This window comes from Etheostoma cragini, chromosome 12, assembly GCF_013103735.1.
Source record: "Etheostoma cragini isolate CJK2018 chromosome 12, CSU_Ecrag_1.0, whole genome shotgun sequence".
Classification (NCBI taxonomy): Eukaryota; Metazoa; Chordata; class Actinopteri; order Perciformes; family Percidae; genus Etheostoma; species Etheostoma cragini.
This window is the reverse complement of record NC_048418.1, coordinates 7,723,730-7,744,207: the sequence shown is the minus strand read 5'-3', so window position 1 is coordinate 7,744,207 and position 20,478 is coordinate 7,723,730. Positions and strand designations below refer to the sequence as shown.

At 39.1% G+C, this 20,478-nt stretch overlaps 1 protein-coding gene across 3 annotated transcripts; it reads left to right on the top strand.

The window, feature by feature from the left end:
• Nucleotides 1-4,242: 4,242 nt before the first annotated feature.
• On the top strand, nucleotides 4,243-20,478 carry tfr1a (transferrin receptor 1a). Of its 3 annotated transcripts, XM_034887956.1 has the most exons (19): nucleotides 4,243-4,387; nucleotides 10,444-10,502; nucleotides 10,794-10,838; nucleotides 11,561-11,798; nucleotides 12,502-12,685; nucleotides 12,775-13,000; nucleotides 13,089-13,211; nucleotides 13,350-13,445; nucleotides 13,619-13,758; nucleotides 13,877-14,028; nucleotides 14,123-14,242; nucleotides 14,347-14,432; nucleotides 14,566-14,629; nucleotides 14,732-14,799; nucleotides 14,926-14,993; nucleotides 16,054-16,146; nucleotides 16,293-16,524; nucleotides 17,176-17,334; nucleotides 17,876-20,478. In XM_034887956.1, the coding sequence occupies exons 3-19, from the start codon at nucleotides 10,806-10,808 to the stop codon at nucleotides 18,116-18,118; spliced, it is 2,325 nt and encodes a 774-aa protein (XP_034743847.1). In that variant the 5' UTR covers nucleotides 4,243-4,387; nucleotides 10,444-10,502; nucleotides 10,794-10,805; the 3' UTR covers nucleotides 18,119-20,478. The 3 variants fall into 3 exon arrangements, with proteins under 3 accessions (XP_034743847.1, XP_034743846.1, XP_034743848.1); XM_034887955.1 differs by lacking the exon at nucleotides 10,444-10,502; XM_034887957.1 differs by lacking the exon at nucleotides 10,444-10,502 and having other exon boundaries at nucleotides 4,244-4,387; nucleotides 16,054-16,147; nucleotides 16,303-16,524.

The window sequence follows — 20,478 nt, the reverse complement described above, 5'->3', positions numbered from 1 at the left end:
TCTATTTTCTTAAGAACAGATTTTTTCTTTTCATTTTTGCTACCCATAAACCAGGTGGGTAAACATGCATTCAGAAACCCTCTCAATTGACCATGCCAGTTATTAGCCCATGGATATCTGCTCTGCTTGGGATTTTATCACATGAATATCACTATGAATATCACTTTATCACATGAATATCACTACTATATCCATATGACATGTTAAGCTTTAGTGATAAACCCCAAAACGGATTAATGCTTGAAATGACACAAAGCAGAAATAGACCAACTCCTTCCCATATTTTATTGTTTTGCACAACAAAAACACAGGTGTTCAGTGGTTAACCACACTTCCTCTTTCATTGAAATAACAGAACAAAAAGGCCTTAAATCACTTACAGTTTCAAAATTAACTGAAAGCATACATGCAAAATGAGAAGTCATCACACCTTTATAGTTGAAAGACATCTCTTTTAACTGCCTATTGGGAATCATGTAATTGACGGTTTACCGTAAGTGAGTGTTTATATAGCATAAGGCCTCATTACCATAGCATTGTTTCATCAGATCATCATACAACATAGGACTTTATACACAAAGGATCAAAAGTGTAGATTTGGATGCTGTGAGACAACCCTCATTTGCTGTGCTCAAAGAAAGAATCACCGCCACTGAGTTCACATCCTGCACAGCCTATTATTATTGACTTTACCTCAGAAACAAAAAGATGAGTGTTCATTGTTTTTGAAGAGGACACCAAACAGCTTTAAATGGGATTTAGCAGCATTATGGGAAACGGAAGACATTTCCTTCACATTCAGATCTAAACCGTAGTAGTAGTACAGTAGTCACATTATAGCATTACAGCTAAGCTGATCTTTTGCTTTATATGTCACATGTTAGTATATATATACTGTATATATATAAAACATCCTCACTTTTTTTGACTAAGTGTTTATTAATTTATACCATACATGCATACAAACAACAGCAACGAAAACATGAGACACACTTATACAGTAGATATAACATCCTCTCTGATAAACTGTTTGACTTCCCTGTGTCCATGTAGTCCGTGATGTGTGTTAGAGCAGTGACACTGAGAGGTAGGCACATGCTAATGTGCTAACAGTGACATGGCTTCAATGTGGATGTTTAGCATGTAATATCAACCTGGTTCACTAGCTTAGTTTAGCCTGTAAGCATGCTAACATGTCTGAATATTTGAAGCAAATTTTAGAGCAATACACCAGATAGTTGTTGTTGCCTTGTACAGTCTGATGCAATCTAATATAACTGTTCTGCCATGAAGTCTAATTTGATGTGATATGCCTGACGAGTCCATTATTACATCTCATTGGACACCCTGCAGCCAATCCGAATGGAGTATTTATCCAGAACATGGTGTAAGATGCCTATAAAGTTCAGTGTTGTGTTGACACCGTCATAGAGGTGTTCATAAAGTACATTTGTTATCATTAAGTTTATTAGCGGTGGCGTTTTACTGCATTAAATTTAGAGGTGTTTCTAATATTCTACATCCTCTATGTATATGTACATGTAAGTGGGGAGGACGAAAAAATAGAAACATCTCAAAATGTAATGTAGCCCATTACAAAACTAACTTTAGTATGACCTTAGTAATAAACATAAACTTAAACATTTTAACATGATCATGTATGAGTTTCGTAAATATGTTGTATTGGATTGAATAAGATTGTACCGGTATATGTGATAAAGTGGACAATGAGTGTTTTTCACTCTGAACCACAATGTCAACCTTGTATGTAATAAATCTGGTCTGAATTTGCAGATATTAAACTTTTATGAAGGAATTCATTGACTGAAGTTCCTCATAATGATAATAGTTAATCATCTTCTTGTCCTATGATAGATCGGGATACTTTTACTTAGTCGGTTAGCTGTTAATATTTAAAAAACAAATACATTTGGTGTGCTTCTGCTTTGGACTGCAACAAACAGTTAAATGAGTATATGTTCATTCTGTAATGAGAGGATGTTTTCACAAGTAGGGAACTAAGATGTTGCATGAGGGATTTCTTAATGATTTCAGCACACTGGTTTGGTCTTGCAGCCTCCTGAGTCTGTGGGTGCATATTGTAAGTTACATGTGTTTCTTAGTAACTTAAAAAAAGTCCGGACTTTTCCATTAAAAAGTTAGTACCGCCTTCACCTTGCATGTCATTGTTTTCTGAGAAAAAATTTCCTTTATGAATTTCGCACAGTTGCTGTATTGTTACAGTGCCATGACCAGCGTCTACATGTGGAAATTTGTTGGCTTGCTGTGCTGCTCACCTCTAACAAGAATGGCAAGTAATAATTACACAGAAAAAAGAGACAATTCAATCTCCAGGCAGTCTCTATGGTGACTTTACATTCTTGGCCTGCGACTGCATGAAACTACAACGACTGGCCGTGAAAAATGCTGTTGAACTTTCAGAACTCTAAATACTTGACTGTGGGGCAGCTGTTTCTAAAAGAGGATAGAAACAAATTCCCATGGTGTTCACTGTTTTGTTTAGCAGGAGATAAATGTATTTTGTGTAGTCTTGTGTAGTATTATGCATGTACTAAAAAATTGCATGTACTAAAAAAAACAGTTGACTTTAAGGTGGTGGTTGTTGTTATTGTTGTTGTATACAGCTAAGTAAATACCATTATTGGGATGTCATTTTACGGCACTTGAAATGATAAAAGCAGTAAGGGAAAGTGGCTCAAAACTTCGGAAAATAATGCTGTGGGAAAAATATTAAACCTGAGCCCAGACCTCCCAACGACTGGTTTGCACAAAATATACATTAGCAGCCTGGCACCAGGCATAAACATGTAATTACTGAAGATACCCAAAAGAACAATTATAGGGACAGTAACACAACCTTACTAAAGCTGTTTTGGTTCAAGAACCAATGATTAACAGTGATGGTAAATAAATGGGATTGCTCAAAAAATAAAAAAGCTTACAAAGATTTACTAATAATTTACCACCACTGGCGCCTACATGGCTCCTGCCCCCTATGCCAAATCCTATGTTTTTGATTTGTCAACCCTGTCTGTTTGGACATAACACTGGGTGATGTACTAACCGAATTATCCATATTGTCTCCATTTTAAGCTGCTGGAATGGGACTTGTGTTTTTCTATTAAATAAAGGCCAATCAAAATACTACTTAACCCTTGCACAATAAGCTTAAATCATATTAAACACTGCATTAGTTGTGGATATTAGAAAAAGGAGCTTAAAATATTTCATTAGATGACTTAACCTGAAAAGAAATCTGTGCTTCTGCCTTAGTCAGCACACTGATCAAAATAGGCCTGCACTCATTTTCTTAGAGATGATATTTTCACAGCTGCAGCATAAAAAAACTTTATTTTGTGGACTGTGGTGTCTGAAAAGTTAACAGACCTTGGCACAGAGGCGTTATGTTTGTTCTTGTCTCAAGGTGAGCCGCAAATGGAAGTCGCCCATTTGTCTGTGACACACTGGGGGCCGTTCAAGGTAATACATGACTGAGGTGAACCCTAACCTCTTTTCCAAGCTAAAATATTGGTGTGGTTACATTATTTATATTGGTTGTAGTGTTAGTCTATAATATGTAACAGGGCATGTGAACGTCTCATTATTTGTAACTTTTTATGTTATTCAATTTGTAACTCATTCTATGGCAATAATATTCATATAGGCCTAATAGACTAATTTTCTTGTAGGCCCATTTAAGTAAATTCATCAAATAAATAGTCCAAAGTGCAAAGTACAATTTTTTCCTTAAGAAATATAATAGGCTAGAGTAAAGGTATAAAGATGCACAAAAGTAGGCTACCTAAAAATTGAACGTGAGTGAAGTAACCTTTGTGAGAAAATAGGTACTTTCCACCGGTGACAGTGACCTTATTTCAACTTTATGGTTTTCTGTTTGATCTCAAATAGTACAATATGGTTTTAATTAATGTTTTAAAGTTATCTTCTCAATTGGAAAAATACTTTACATCGGCTTACTTCTTTATTTAAATTAGTGCAAACTTCTTATTCGTAAGTTTCATAAACCAATCTGACAGTGTCAGAAAAACACGTGTAGCTCTCAACCACAAGTACCCTTCACCAAAGATGCTCTCAACCGGTAGAACAGACAGGATCTCGCGATGGTCTATAATTTATTTGGCGCGAGAACGAATGACAAGAAAGGAAGTGACGTTGTATCTACGTAAGCCTTTGTAGTAAGCACTAGCCAATCTGACGTCCGATAGGTATAACTGGAAGCAGCGTGGTCAAGGGCACCGGCTGAACGAGACAGATAGCAAGGAAGCAGCAAGGCGAGGAACCTCGTGTCAAAGCCAAAGGCCGATTAAGGAAGAAGTCTGTCATTTTGAGCTGTGTTGAAGAGAAGGTGAGAGTTTTGTTTGTGTCAAAGCTAGTTGCAACATTTCAAATTGCGCCGACCGAGATGTGTTCAAGTTTATTGTACTGACATACAACGTTGACGCTACAAGACTTAGAGCTGTGAAAAGACATATGGTTAAGCCTTAATTTTTCTTTGGAGAGTGTGTTAGAAAATGGCACATACATCGCATGTTTAGTTTTGGCTACTCTATTTAAGTAATGTTACCTTCGTTAATGAAATTCTAACGTTCTCGTCTACAAAGCACACGGCAGCGGAGTCTGTTACGCCACCTGTCACTTGTTTAAAGACATGCCTCCTCTGTACTTCATTATACTGTGGACAGAAATCGGTAGCGTGGTTGTCTGTTCTCTAAATACATCCGTGGGGTCGAGACGTTGTCAATGCAACTAGGGCGCCATAACGACGGACGCCAGTGGTCACGTTCAGCTGAGGGATCTGCTCTGTGCTGGTGTTAAATACAGCTTGCTTCTCTGAATGACCCTTCCTGCTTAGGGGTAACCGTGTCAGTAGGTAGACATTATACTGACCTTGACAAGCAATAATAGGTTGTTGCATAGATACGCTATCATTACTACAGTATTTATAACCTATAGACTATGTAAATAATCCTAAATGTTTGGCCCTATTAAGGTGAAGCTGTAGAGCGATTTGATTTGTCAGAGATGTTATGTTAACATATGGTGGGACAGGAGCTAGGCCTATATTTGGTTATGGCCAAGTTCAACACACTGTTCAGACTAGCAGTAGGCAAACTAGACAAGCCTTTTGCCTTTCAGTTTGTCCTGAAATTGTCTTTTTGCATTTAAGGTCACACACACATAAAACAGTTATAAAATTATTTAGTTTATGGAAATACCTGTTTGCAGTATCTGTTGTAGAATTATTAATTTGAATGTATTTTTTACTGTCTCTGACATGGATAAACCTCTGCCCCAAAGGTTTAGTGTGTACCCAGCATTGCAAGATGGGGAAATGTTAAACTGTCTACCAGAGGCTTGTGATCATGTGGAAATTATCATATTTTAAATAAAATGATCGTACAGAAGTCATAACCACGAGAACTAATGGGTGTATGTGTAATTTTACAAAAAGCGGATTGAAACAACTTTTTTGACAAAAAAAACCTACAAATCTACCAACATCGGGGTGACATGTTGCATAGAAGCCATTCTTAAATCCATCAGTCTGACAATGTTTGTAAAAACCTAATATTACAAAATCCTTTTCAAGACAGTCTCATTTGAAGTCTGTTTATATTCTGCATAAATTGTTAAGACCATAAGCTAAGTCGATTGCATAAATAACTGGGCCTACTGGCGCATTAAAAACAACTTTACTTAAACACAGCATACCTTTAGCGAGAAAGTTCGTGTTTTACTACATCCTGTGTTGCTGTTTTAATATTTTTGCAGACTTATGCATGGGATTTGCCTGCCTCACTGTTCTCCTTCTGGCTTTTTCCCATGAGCTTTTCCCCAGTGTGACTCTCACATGATTTGCCACTTTACAAGCCTACAGGATTAGACCAATTTGTGTAAAGTGTTTGACAAAAAAAAAGCGTATGCCACCACCAAGGGGCTTCAAAAAAACAAAACGAAATGTCCAATATTTTAATTTTTTAAAACCATTTAATTTAATGTCAGCCGAGACATGGGTGCATATTCTGCTCAAAACACTTTGATTTTAAACGCTGCTATTTCCTCTTCTGTGTGCATGTTTCCAGTTAAGGCTCAACCACTAGTTAGACAAGGGTTTTCCTTTTTAATTGTATGGCATTTGGCTCCAGGAACGCCTCACAGCTCTTACTGGAACAGGAAGAACAAAATTAATTTTCTCGGAATGATGTGAGTGTACAAATCACGTCCCACTTCTTATGAAATGTAATAACATTTTTCTTGCATTAGTTGAAGTGCTCTCATAGTGCCAGATAAGAAGGCAGGTTGTCTTCTGAAAGGTGACTTTACACTTAAACACAAATTAAGAGCCTGACCATTTGCTGATGGCAAAGCCCTTTTGACAAATGGGCTAGGTCTTTGACGCTATGATAGTTATTAGGTTAATCAGCGTTATGGAAAGTGTATTTATGGTTACACTGAATAGTAATAATTATGACTAAATGTGTTTTACTGTAGTGATCATAAGTAAATGATCATCTCAGCAGTTTTAAAAAACATGACAACCTTTCTGGTTGCATGCATGTTTGATGAAGTTAATTTAGTGAATGAGTGTGATAAATTCACTATTTATATGAAGGACGTTTTTACCTCTTGACTTCTGCGCACCCTATCAACGACCCTCAGCTGAGTTCATAGTAGTTCTGTTGTAATGTTAGAACAGAAGTATTCGTGCCACAGCTTTCATAACCCACTATTTATGAAGCAATGGCTGAGCTACTTTTTCTTCTAAGGGATTTGTTCAGTCACTAAACAATATGATGAAGCCACTTTACAACATATTTAAACCTTGAAACCAGAGAGAAATTCACAGATATTTAGTCTGTCTGCAGGACTATGCAGTCATTGAACTTAAACATAAATGTTTAAGTTCAATGCCAACATTAGAAATGAATTCCAGTCTCTTGCATGTTTTTAAGTTTAGGTTCTTTTATTCTAAAGGAAGATAATTCCTGAAAACAAGTGAGAATGGCAGGCTTTTTCACAACCCTAATTGTTTTTGTTGCCTTGGCTACAAATGTTCAGTATGCACATGAACTCTATCCAATATCATTTCTTGTTAAAGCTTGGGGGGGCCGTGCTGCCGTGCCCTTATTGAGCATGACTGTCTAACAGGTTATGACTTCAAGTGTCACTCCCACAAGGGCGTAACTTTAGTTGGATCTTACTATCTCTTTTGCACACACTTGGCTAAAAATGATTCAATGGAGATACAGACTGTGCCTCTTAGTTGTGGTTCAGAGAAAGAAAATACAAGAAAATGTACCCCTTAATGGAAATATAGCACATGCTATCACTTTTTAGAGTTGTGTTTTGTTTGTGCGTGTTCCTTTTTTCATTCTTGATTTGTGTTTTGTTTCATCTTGCTAATATCCAAAGGTCTCAACTGAAAGTGTAGCTAATCTGATTAGAGTACTGAGGCCTGGTATTTTTGGTATATAAGATTATAGACATAGCTCTGCCCACCTTAGAGAGCAATTAGCTTTACAGGTAACCAAGTGCCATTTTTACTCCATATTCATCAAGTGTCTTTAGTTTGTTGCAAAGCAGGCTATGAATAGGACATGTTTGTGACCTATAGGTCTTATGTACTTGGTTGTATCACCCCTCAAATGGGGTGGGACAAAATATTGATACAGCAATATATTGTTGTCCTTCCTGCAATACGAGAATCAATATACATGGTGCCAAATATTAATATTTTTATGAATCAAAAAGACGCTGTAAATGGTTCTCCTGCTCCAAGTCAATGGATGGCTCTTTGAGAAAGTGCTCGGAACATCATTGAAGGAAATTGTAACATAAGTTAACTAAAGGAAGATGATTTCAACGGGACATCGGACAGCAGTTAAAGGAAAATAACCAATGCCTCAGCCAATTTAAGGCCATTTTCATTAATAGACTGAAAAACTTGTGGTGCCAAATTGTGGTGCTTTCTAACCATTAGACTTGCGGTGAATAAACCGAGAACCCTAAACCTTGTCACAGGCATTCTGTATTCATAGTTCAATATTGTGATGTATTGTTATGGAATTGTCTTTCAATATGATTATCGCAGAATTTCATTAGCGTGATATTATTGTGAGCCTTGTATTGTATCTGGTGATGCCCATCCCTCAAGGTTGAAGAAGTCAAGGGAGTTCTGAGGTTGTTTGAGGCCAAGCCATGTTTTAAAATTAGCTGTGCTGCATAATGCCTAGCATTACAGTGGTTTAGGTGCCCAGGTGACTGACTGATAGGCTGAGGTTGTAAGGCAAGGCCATGTTATTTCTCGACCACTTTCCAGCCAGAAAGGCAATTCAGTTATATTCCTTTGCACTTGTTAATTCTTCATTAGTTCAATGTTGACAACAGGCCAGTCACCAAGTGCTAAATGTTTCTTAGTTTTTTACATTCCTTTGCATTTTAGTTAGTTCAATATGAGCCTGTACACAATGTCATTTGTTTGTTTATTTATATGTACATGTGGTGGCAAAAAGTAAATTCTGAAAGTTTGGATTAATACCAATCCTGAGTATCTGACAGTTGTATTAATGTTAATCTGAGTGAGCAGTGTACCAGAATGTTAAAATCTGAAGGCAAACCCCGCCCTACCTCCTTAACTAACGCATTTTCTGCGGGAGAGCCTGTGGCCTTAGAGTACATGAATATGTTTTAGATCTATGCTGTCTTGGAAGCATGCTGTTGGAGTGTAGCAAGGCTATGCTTTGGTGCTGCAAGTTAGTGCAGGGCTGATTGTGTCCCCTTGGCATTTGCCCACACAAGCTCTCCTCACGCAACATCCAGTTAGGGATCTCTTTTCAGTGAAGCTTGTAAATTGGCCTGTAGGGATCATTTAAGAGTTTATTTCTTTGCTGTTTGGCTGCACAGAACATATCATGATCACAGGCAAGCTTGGTGTATTTTTGTCCATTTTCAGTTTTAGCTCTACTTTTGTTTAATTACAGAATAAACTTACTTGTGGTCAACTAATAAAGTTGTTGTCCAAATTTGACCAATTGTTCATGTGGTTTGTGCTTGAGTTTACTGTCAACCAAGCAGTGTTTTTTTCAGTCCAAAGTTCGGTAAGTGTGGTAATGGTTTAACCCAAAAGGCTACATAATTCCCCACTGTTTAATTCCCCAGGCTTGATAAGACAAGGATTGACACATTTTGGTCAGTTTTGTTGTTCTAAGGTCAGAGTAGAAGCTTAGTCAAATCATCTTGCATGCATACTATTACTGGGATTAAGGTTGGGTAAGAATTTCGTTGCTGTGTGCTTAATACATAAATTGGTTGGTTTAAGGTGGAACTTTATACCTACTGCCAACTCTTAATGGAATTCCATTTTCTGGGGAGGGTTTTAGTGTCATGTCACCGAAGAAAGTATTTAGCAAATCCTTTGAGTAGGTAGGTCTCATTTAGTTTGCACTCATTTTTGGTAGAAAAGGATTGCTGGAGTTTGAAAATAGATTAATACATGTTGTTGTGCAGCAGGCACTGCAGCAAGTATCTCCTCTCCAATGCAAATTTAAGAATACCTTGCAAAACAGTTTTAAACAGAGCCCCCTGTTGCCAGAAGATGGAAACAAAGCAAAAAGGCAAAATTACCTAACCAGGTTATATGACCATTTTGTTGTTAATTATGCAACGTTAGACAGTTAGAAAGCCTTTCTCCACCCCCATAAAAACATGGTTTGACTTTGTACTGCTTCCATTGTTAACATCCCTTTTGTCATGCCACATTTGAACAAACAAGTTTTAGTCAACGAAAAGTCTGAGCATTTTAGTCAGAATTATCCATGTCTAGTTTTAGTTGATAAAAATGGCATTGTCTTTTAGTAGTGCAATTATATTTAACCGTGTGTGTGTGTGGATAGATAGTAAAAGTACCTAGTGGTATAGACAAACCAAAATGTTCTTTTAGCCAGACACTTCCTGAATGTAGCAGAGTCTGAACCCTGTAGACAAAAGGTAAAATCAAAAAGCCACCCAACGAACAACAAGAAACATCAGTAGGCAATAATCAATGTCTCACTGCCTCGATGCAGAATCATCCATGTCCGTATCGCGAAGCAATGATTAATTTCAACATCCCTACTAATCGGTCATTTGAATACTAACAGATATAGTTTTTGACCCATCAGATGATGCACCATACGTAAGCCTCTCTCCTGAGGGCCATCACATGCGTCGATCTTACTTCAATATTTAAGAAAATATACAGAAGACTTGCATTTCAGGTTTTGTTCCGCTGTCAAATTGAAACCTTGTTTTGTTTGGCACCTCTTTCGAATCAAAACTTGTTAAAGTATTCTGGCAGTGGAGTTCACATGGAGGCATGGAGTCTGTGTTGACCTGTGCTGGACACTGGTCTTTTGTGCTTAGGAACAGTGCTGCTTTTCAAGTTAGCAGCAAAGGAAACCCCGTGGATGTTTGGATAAGAGGTGGGACGTGTTCTTTGGACACCAAATTATTCCCAGAACTGAAACCCATACACTCACACAGTAAAGAAATAAAATCTTATTGTACAAAATAATCTACCTAAAATCTATTAATTCAGTATAACATCCCTTGTAGACTTAAAGTATTTATTTATAGCTATCAAGTCTATAGGGGATTTGCGTTAAATTGCGATAAAGATTATTTAGAAGAGTGTTTTTAAAAATGGTGAGAGACCACCACAATCAATCTGTGGGCCTGATTCTTCACTAATACTTTCCTTCTTTTGTTTCCCATTTGAAGCAGCAATGGACCAGGCAAGATCAACAATATCTAAAATTGTGAGTATTATAACTAGTCTTACAACCTAAATCCTTAAATAAGAAGCTTTGCTCTCAAGAATTATCCTCCCCATTATTACCATTTGAAATGAGTGTTATAATCAACTGTTTTTTTCCATCTTGGGAACAAGTTATTTTTACTTGATATTTTATCAACCGATTGCTGATTATTGGGTAGAGTGACTTGAGAATATTTTCCCTGCAGTTAATGTTATATTATTTACAGGTAAGTGCTGTAAATTTATCTTGGCTAAGCTTAGTGATGGTATTGTTTTCCAGATAGTAAATTATAGTCGTTAAATGCTCCGTTAGGGGGTCTTCTTGATTAGTTTAAAGTGATGGCGGAAAGAGCTGGGCAACTCTTGCTGGAGTAGAATATAGGGTTATTACTGACCAAATTAGCTTTTATAAAGGATTTTTATTAGCGTTAGTAAATTCATTAGCTACAACCTGGATACCCTTATGTATTTAAAGTATGGCTCATTAGAAAGTGGAATATGAAACTGTATTACTGATGTTGGAACATTTAAGGATGAATCTTTATACACTCGCATCTATAATATAGATCATCAAGTCAAAATTGTAAAAACCCCTGTTGGTCAATGATTCCAGCTGATGTCCTGCAATCATAGGTTACTACATATCTCCTAAAATAAATAAGGTTCTTAGCTAAATAATAAACCATATCTTTTTCTCATACCTGCATCATTCTTTGATTACAGTTTAACGGAGAGCCACACTCCTACACGCGTTTCAACCTGACCCAGAACATGGAAGGCGATAACAGCCAGGTGGAGATGAAGCTGTCATCGGACATCGATGAAGAGGTCGGGGAAAACGGTGTGGGAGACAACCGTAATCACAACTCTAACCGTAAACCTTACGTGGCTCAAAAGCTTGGACGCACACCGAAGAACCTCTGCTTCATGGCCGCCGCTACCCTCCTCATCTTTATCATCGGTAAGGCTGGTCGTCGTAGCGGGAAACTGCCGTGACCTAACGCGACACTCCCAGAATGACGGGGGTGTGTTTTTGATTCTCTGCATGTGGATGGACAAATTTTAGTTTCAAAAGTAGCTAGAGGCCGCAAAAAACCTCAGCTGGCTAAACTATTAAAACACGGTGGGTTTGTTCAGGACACCCTCCATGTGTTGCTGGCAGTGATGACGCAGTGAATAGGGACAATTCTCTCCAACCAATCAGTCAGAAGGTTTTCACGTCACCTTTTGGTATCACCTCAGCTTGCTTGAAACCTCGACTGAGGTAGTACTAGAAAAAGTTCCTGTTAGCAGGTACCAGGTACTTTTTTTTTCTTTCGTAACGGAAAACCAAAAGAGTCGAGTAGCTACCATTCTGTGGAGAAAATGCCTTAAGGCAACCTTTTATATCTAGAAGTCAGGCTTTGGCATGTAGTAGTTGATAAAATAAAATATAATGTACTGGATGTGTGTGTGAAAGAAGTTTCTCGGGTGTCGAAAGGTATACGTAATGTACAGTACTTTCATAGTCAGTTGGTGGGAGAGCATTTAAAAATGCTGACTGTGTGGTTTAGCTGTAACTTGATTAGCCTTTAGTTTGTCCTTGGATGTGTACTGCCCTTCTCTCGGTCAGTACAGTTGTTTCCCATCACTCCTTGTTCCTCATTTGAAGCTACTACTTTCAGGGTACTTGCTTGGCTACCTGGTTCATCGGAAGAAGGACTTGGCTCCCACCTGTGCCGCCTCCGTGGTTCGTTTAGATGAAGAAGTTGCCCATGAGACGGGTGCTGCATCCCTCATGGACTGGGATGATGTCAAAAAGCTCCTTTCTCATAAAGTCACTGCTGCCAATTTTGAACCGGTCTTTCGGTAAATATAAAACCCACATTGTAGTGAGGCAAAATTTCTTAATTTGTATTTTGATTTTAAAAGCGAGTCATTGCTTCCTCCTATCCTAGTGAGTTTTCCAGTGCCAACCACCGGGCTGGTTCTCCAGAGGATGATGCTCTGGGGAACAAGGTGATCCAGAAGTTCAAAGAGTATGGCATGAAAACCTGGACCGATGAGCACTTTGTCAAGGTTCAGGACCGCCCAACTTCTGGCTCCAACAGAGTTGTTTTCAAGAATGGGAATGCAATGCATCCAGAGGGATTCCTGTCCTACAGTGCCACTGGACAAGTAACGGTAATCAGAGTTTAATTAAGCAGATTTATTTTTAATTTTTTGGAATTAAGTAGAAACAATGCGTAAATGTATTTATTTTTTCTTCCAGGGTGCTGCCTTGTATGCATATTATGGGCAGGAAAGCGACTTGAGTTTGCTGCAGGATAGAAGCATCAACATGACTGGCAGGGTCATGCTGGTCAGAGCTGGTAGGATCAGCTTAGCTGAGAAGGTGGGTGGTTTTAGAAAAAAAATCAGTATATGACTAATATTACTTTAAACGTTCTTCCTTTTTTCCCTCACACAAAGTCATTTTGTGGTTAGTGTGCAAATAATTAATTCCATGACCCCGTTTCTTTTTTGCTCACAGGTAGCAAATGCCGCCAAAATGGGTGCCTCTGCTGTGTTGATCTACCCAGACGCCACTGATTACATGAATTTAGACTCAATTCAGCTCTTTGGACATGTAAGTGTGGACAGTTTAGAAGCATAATATTGGAAAATTGAACCCACTGGATAGGCATATGGTATAAGATTACTCAGGAACACAAAAGCATTCAAAATGTCACTATCTTAGCTGTTGGCAAACTCGGTAAAACATCTCATTCCATCTAACCATCTCATGTCCGCTTACCCCAGGTCCACATGGGTTCAGGGGATCCCTACACCCCAGGCTTCCCCTCCTTCAACCACACCCAGTTTCCACCGGTCCAGTCTTCAGGCCTCCCAAAAATCTTGGCTCAGACAATCACAACAAATATGGCTGCCAGCATTCTGAAGTAAGGCCCCCACATGCTACAAACCACCTGAAACAATGCACTTACATATTAAATATTTCTCTTGCACAGTGATTGTCTACTACATTGTTCTAATATTTATTGTATCTGTGTCTGACAGGCAACTCGGGGGTCAGGATGGGCCAACAGGGTGGGGAGTCCTCAACAAACTGGGAGAAGAGAGCGATCAGATTACTGTGGAGGTCAACAACATTCTCACTGAGAAAAAGATAAATAATGTCTTTGGGGTAATCAAAGGCTTTGTGGATGCAGGTACAATGAGATGTTTCTTTAACATCAGAAATAGACTGATTGGTGTTCTGAAAAAAGATAATGAATGTCTTTTTATTTATTTATATTACTGTAGATCGATATGTGGTTATTGGTGCCCAGAGGGATGCATGGGGTCCAGGTTTTGCTGCATCTACCGTCGGCACCAGCGTCCTCGTTGAGCTTGCACGTTCAATTTCAGATATGGTGAAGAACGGTAAGTCTCAAGGTCAAAGTATATGCAAAGTCAAAATCTGAGAATTATCAATTTACAAGGGTGCTGCACTTTGTGTTAATATGCACTTGTTATGTGCTTGACAGACGGATTCAAACCAAGGAGAAGCATTGTGTTTGCTAGCTGGAGTGCTGGAGAATATGGGAGTGTTGGCGCCACAGAGTGGCTAGAGGTGAAAATTGCATGAAGAATTTTGTACTAATGGTTTTCCCAACTGCATTTTTCTTAATCAGCAGCTTTTATGCTGTATTAGTACTGATTGGTGTTAGTACTCTTCCTTCCTTCATTTGTTTTTCTATATCCAGGGTTATGTATCCTCTTTGAGCATGAAAGCCTTCTCCTACATCAACCTGGATGGAGTTGTAACAGGTATTTACTTCAGGTTTCCAGGCTAATTAAATATTCAACAGCTTCCCATACCTGCAATATAGCAGTAAAAGTGAATGACTGATTGTAATTCTTCTTTTCCAGGTCAGAAAGGATTTAAAGTGGCAGCCAGTCCCTTGATGCACAGCTTGATTGAGAGCACTCTGAATGAGGTAGAATTCAGTTGTAGGACTTCTCAGTGAATCAGACTTTTAATACAAGCCTGCAGTGTTGTCGTTAGTTAAGTACTTATCAACACTTATCAACGTAACGTACGTATGCAATTGTCTTCTCCTCAGGTGAACTCCCCAAACAATGCTGGGACTCTCTTTTCTCGATTTGCAAAGGGCAACTTTGAATCAGAGGTGTAAGTTTTTCTCTCACGATAGACAACTGCTCTGTCTCACCCTCCCCCAAGGTTAAGAGTCTGGGTGTCATCCTTGACATCACATTATCTTTTCAACCCAATATCAACAACATTACCCTGTCGGCCTACTTCCACCTACGTAACCTCAATCGCCTCCGCCCCTCCCTTACCCCCCACACTACTGCCATCCTTGTCCACAGTCTTGTCACTTCCAGTCTCGATTTTTGCAGCTCTCTTCTCTTTGGTCTTGCTCACAAATCCCTCCATAAACTTCAATTGGTCCAGAATTCAGCTGCCCGCATCATTACTCGAACCCCCTCCATCTACCACATCACTTCTGTCCTCCAACAGCTCCACTCGCTCCCGGTCCAGTTCCGTATCCAATTCAAAGTCCTCCTGTTAGCATTCAAGGCCATCCACAACCTCGCCCCCCCTTATTTGTCTGGTCTCATCCAGCGTCCCTCTCCTTCCCGTCCTCAGATCCTCTTCCTCCATAAACCTCTCTGTCCCCACCGCCCGTCTCACCACCATGGGGGACAAAGCATTCAGCCGCTCTGCTCCCCTTTTCTGGAACTCATTACCACTCCAACTCAGAAACAAGGGTTCATTCCCCCATTTCAACTCCCAAAAACACATCTGTTTAAAACTACCTATTCCACTTAAATGTCTATTCCTCTGCCTTTTCCTTTTTGTTAGTATAGTATTTGTTTTGCTGTTGTATAGTATTTGTTTTGCTGTATAGCATTTGGTTTGCTGTTTTATGTATATCATTTGGTTTGCTGTTCAATATATGAATACCCTGTGCGTCCTTGAGTGCCAAGAAAGGCGCCTTTAAATAGAATGTATTGACGAGGTTGTTGGTCCAGTTACATCCATGGTGTCTAGTTAGTGTTTATACATCACCATGGCATCCAAGCTGTTCTCACAAGTACCACAACGACAGCTGGAATGTGTAGGATAGCTGTCATTCCAATGTTTGGCTCAAGTTCCCTACTATTCTTTTCCCAAATATTTACCTATGTCAGGATAAAGCTCCATTTTGCATGTGTTTATTATCCAGGTTGGTGCCTCTGAAGTTGGATAATGCTGCTTATCCCTTCCTTACCTTTTCTGGCATTCCCTCAGTATCATTTGGATTCACCTCTGATAAATCTGTAAGTCATCCTCTCATACTACATTAAGCTTTTCGAATCAAGAGCCGTAGACCAGGGCAACGTTGTACATTAAACCGTTACGTTAAAGTTTGGTTAATCCCTGGATATATCTTTCATAACTGTAATTCACAAAAGATCTTGCTTTTCCCTCCCAGTTCTACACGTTCTTTGGCACAGAGCTGGACACCTGGGATAAACTGAACCTGGCCACAGGCAACCAGGTTTCTCAGCTGGCTGAAATAGCAACCCGGTTTGCTGGTCATATGGCGCTGAGGCTGGTACATGATCATCTGCTGCGGATGGACGTGATGAAATACGACAAGATTATACGTACTCGAGTGGCTCAGATCAACGGGAAAGTCAAGGCTGTTCAGAGAGTGAGTGTCCCATTGTTTTCTTGCTAACTTGGGTTGAACTTTTCAAACAGTTGTTAGGGTTGTTACCTTAAAGGTGCTCTAAGTGATGCTGGATATCGGCACTTCTTGTTGATGTTTGAAGTAAACAAAGCGAAGGCGAGCTCGCCACTCCCTCCCCCTAATCCATCCCCTCCCGCTCGTTTCCATGCTTCCGTGCACTAACCCCCCCCCCCCAAATCCTTCTAGTTTGTAGGCTGGAACCCTGTTTTTTTGTTTTTGTTTTTTTTTTTTTTTTTTTTTGTGCAGGTTGGCGCGGTTTGTTTTTGTTGCCATTAGTGGAGCCTGGGCTGTCTATAGAGACCATGTTTTTACTGTGTTCAGGGGACAGACGGCTAGCACATAGGCTAGCACATAGTGAGGAGGATAGTGTTTGCTGTATTTAACCAAAAATGTTGTAGCCTATAAACACGCCACATTGCTTAGAACACCTTTTTTTTTTTTTTTTTTTTTTTTTTTAAATACAAGAGTCTGCATTGAGGAAAAATAATCAACCATTGAAAATCAAGCTTTGTAAAGGAGTCAATTTACCTGTGCCCAGAAGATGCACGTCCCTTTTAGTTTGGTTTATTCAGAACACCAGATGACCCCTGTGGATGCTATGTGTGCTTCCAGCTGCAGCCCAAGCGGTTGCCCAAGGACCTGACGATGCAGTGGTTGATGTCGGCCTCTGGCTCCTACAGTCGCGCCTCTCGCAACCTGGCGACAGACATCCAGAACAGTGACCTGGAGGACATCGAGATGTGCCGTATCATTAACGACCGCATAATGGCGGTAAGACCTAGACTAAATAAATGCCAAAAAAATTATTTTATTGCTGCATATTTGTGAGTATGCACTTGAGTATGCTCTCAAATCTTAAGATTCCTTAACTGTCGGGTGTCTTGATAATAATTAGTTTAATGTGCTTTACTGTTGAGGCACTGAAACCAGGTTTTCTTAATCAGTGGAAGATAACAGTGTTTATGGAGGACACCCATTGCTCATAGTGAGACAAAGTTGGAGCAGTTTTGGGTAATTCACATGTTACTGTCTGTGTTTTGTATTGTTGTCCTCGCTTTTTTTTTTTTAAGAAATACTTTTTATACTTAATCCTTGAGAGAACCAAATTTTCAGGGGTTTAACAAACTAAATTCTTTATCATATTACTGAACTGTCTTTTCTAGCAGTGAAAATTTAACTGCACGTTTTTTATGAAGCAGCAAAGGAGAAGGGTTATAATTCATTCATTTTTTGTTTTGTTTTTTAAGAACGTTTAGCAAACTACCTTTTTTCTATCATCCAATTTTTTTCCCTTCTTGTTTCTGTACTGTAGGTGGAAAGGAACTTCCTGTCGCCATTTGTCTCTCCCAGAGAGAATCCTTTCCGCCACATCCTGTTGGGCTCCGGATCTCACTCTCTCGAGGCTCTGTCTGTGCACCTGGACGCCCTCAGGACGGACAACCCCGAGGCAGACGCCAACCTGTTCCGCAACCAGTTTGCCCTGGCAACCTGGACCATTCAGGGCTGTGCCAACTCACTAGCAGGGGACGTCTGGTCTTTGGATAATGAAATCTAAAAATTAATTTCCCCCTCCTCTCTTGTTCATAATTTGGCCCTCTTATCACAACTGGCAGTGATCATTAACCAACAGTCACAGATCCACAGCTTTTTAAGTTAATTTAAACAGATTGAGGAAACGGGCTGGAGCCGTTACTAAACAGATATTGCAGTTATCAAAATTGCTTCCCTATTTTTTAACATTTGAGTAATGAGCTCATCTTCCTTATTTCTGCAATTCTCCATAAAGCAAAACATTGATAGAAATGTCCTTAAGCAAAGGGTTGACCTCAAAGTTTAGAGGGTTCTTTTCTTCTTCTGTTTTTTGTCCACTTTGGAAAGACAAAAACCTTAAATTTTTCCATGTGGTATTTAAATACTGCATTCAGATTACTTTGGTGCTAGTAGCAACTACACGGCCATGTTATGTGGCAGTGCTACTTAAATTAGTGCTACCCTAGTTGAATGCAGTGAAATTGAGCACAGTATCAGGTCATAATCACAGGAAAGGCTGTTTGCAACCTCAGAGATGGATAAAACAGGAAAGCCGATAGGGTACGATATTAGAAGCGCAAAACTTTCCATCTGTTTACCATAATTATTACAAATCAGAACTGCTGGTATTTCCACTGCAGGTCTAGCCTTGTGTTCAAACCTGAGCTGGTTTGTGTTGGTAGCTATAATTCAAAACCGTGCTGAAATCTGCTAGTCAACTCATTGTCAGGGATTCAGATGTCTCTACAAAAGGACTGACGATGAAATAACAATATCATAGTTGTGTTGGCACAAAACACACCTAAAAATAGATTTTGGGAAGTCAGCTGTTACTTGGCATTGTTTAACACTTGTGCTGCATTAATCCTTTCTTTCTCCAACAAAAAAATGGAGAAAGAAATCTAAAATTGTTAATTACCTGAATGATCTGCCCCCTGACATGAGGACAAATCTCTGGAGGCCTTTTACCAAAAACCAATGGAGAAGGTCTCTAACCATGTGGCACTGAAATCGTACGTCTATTTATTGTGTTATTTATTTATCAGTGGCAGGGTTCACTATAAATAGTTTTTTTATTGCCTTTTATAAAAAAATAGTGTATAATTATCGGGAGCAGTGCCTTCCATAATTATGACAGTTATACTGTCGAAATAACCAAAGCAGCATCTGCTTGAAAGAAGTGTACATGTTGACTGACGGCCAGTACTGAACAATCACAGTACCCTGCACAACTCTTAATCATTTTCTTTTTAACTGACTGGATTGGTCTTTCGGGCAAGGCTAGCTTGGGAAACATTTACATCTCTGGCTGTCAGTACTGGTCCCTTGGTACACGTGCACATCTCGTCCTGACAACATTATCGGGAGCAGTGTCTTCCATAATGTGGAAAAAAGAAGGTAGTTTTTGCCTACCACTGTGTGTCCGTATCGGAGGCAGTGCCCTCCATATTTCACTGTAGGAGTGGATGTTTTTTTCGGGAACAGTGTTTCCCATAATGTGTGTGTACATACATACACAGAAAATTGCTACACAACGCAGCCCTTCTATGATGTTTCCATGCTAATGTAATTTCCTCCTAAGGAAAGGTTTTAACATCGGTGCTTCTGAAAACTTCCCATTTTGTCTCATTAGTAAGGTAAAGAAGCCGTCTTTTCTTTGGGCTTTATGATATGGAACTGAGTGAAATGTATCAAACATGTTTGAGAACACTGGTTGTAGGGATGTGTTCTACACTATGTCCGGAAAAGATCACCGCTCACTCAAATAATGGGTTTTGTTTTTTGATGATTTAGTCTGTGTGAAAGTACATTCTGCCTTCTATTTTGATGTGTTCAGTCACTGTTGATGATCTTTGTGCCTTCTTGTTTCATGACTGCATTGTAGAGCTGAGTTCTACGTACAGTACTTAGAGGTTTTGGAGGATGTGTGTGTGGCATGTTTGTTTAGTTTTGACGTTTGTTTCATTTTTTCTCTTTAGTTACATGAATGAAAGTACAAAACCATTGTAAATGGGCTTTAAGAGTTACACACCGAATGTTACAGTAGTTAATGTGGTCCTTCTTTAGATGATCTAAGTCTGGTCACTACATCATGCCTCAGGAGAATTTAAGATTTGTCCCAGATCAATAGCCATTTTAAAATCTGTTAACCATTCATAGTTTGAATGCTAAAGTGATAGGCTGAGTTGTAATGAGGCATGTGTTGGAAGTGACGTTGCTAATATTGGCATTTTGCTGAGATGCACAAAATTGGTCTTTGGACTTTTAAATTCTAACAATGTGGATAAATGTTTGGAGATTGTTAAAATAACAAAGCTTCTTTTCCTCAAACTGTACACATTTGCTTTGCTTCACTTTTTTGTTGCTGCAATAAACAATCACATC

What these genes read in the sequence shown, in the direction of transcription:
- tfr1a (XM_034887955.1), top strand. Translation starts at nt 10,806, where the DNA reads ATGGACCAGGCAAGATCAACAATATCTAAAATT. An exon ending in CAAAGGCTTTGTGGATGCAG is followed by an intron (nt 14,029 to 14,122) that starts GTACAATGAGAT and finishes ATATTACTGTAG; the next exon opens with ATCGATATGTGGTTATTGGT. An exon ending in AAGTCAAGGCTGTTCAGAGA is followed by an intron (nt 16,525 to 17,175) that starts GTGAGTGTCCCA and finishes GTGTGCTTCCAG; the next exon opens with CTGCAGCCCAAGCGGTTGCC.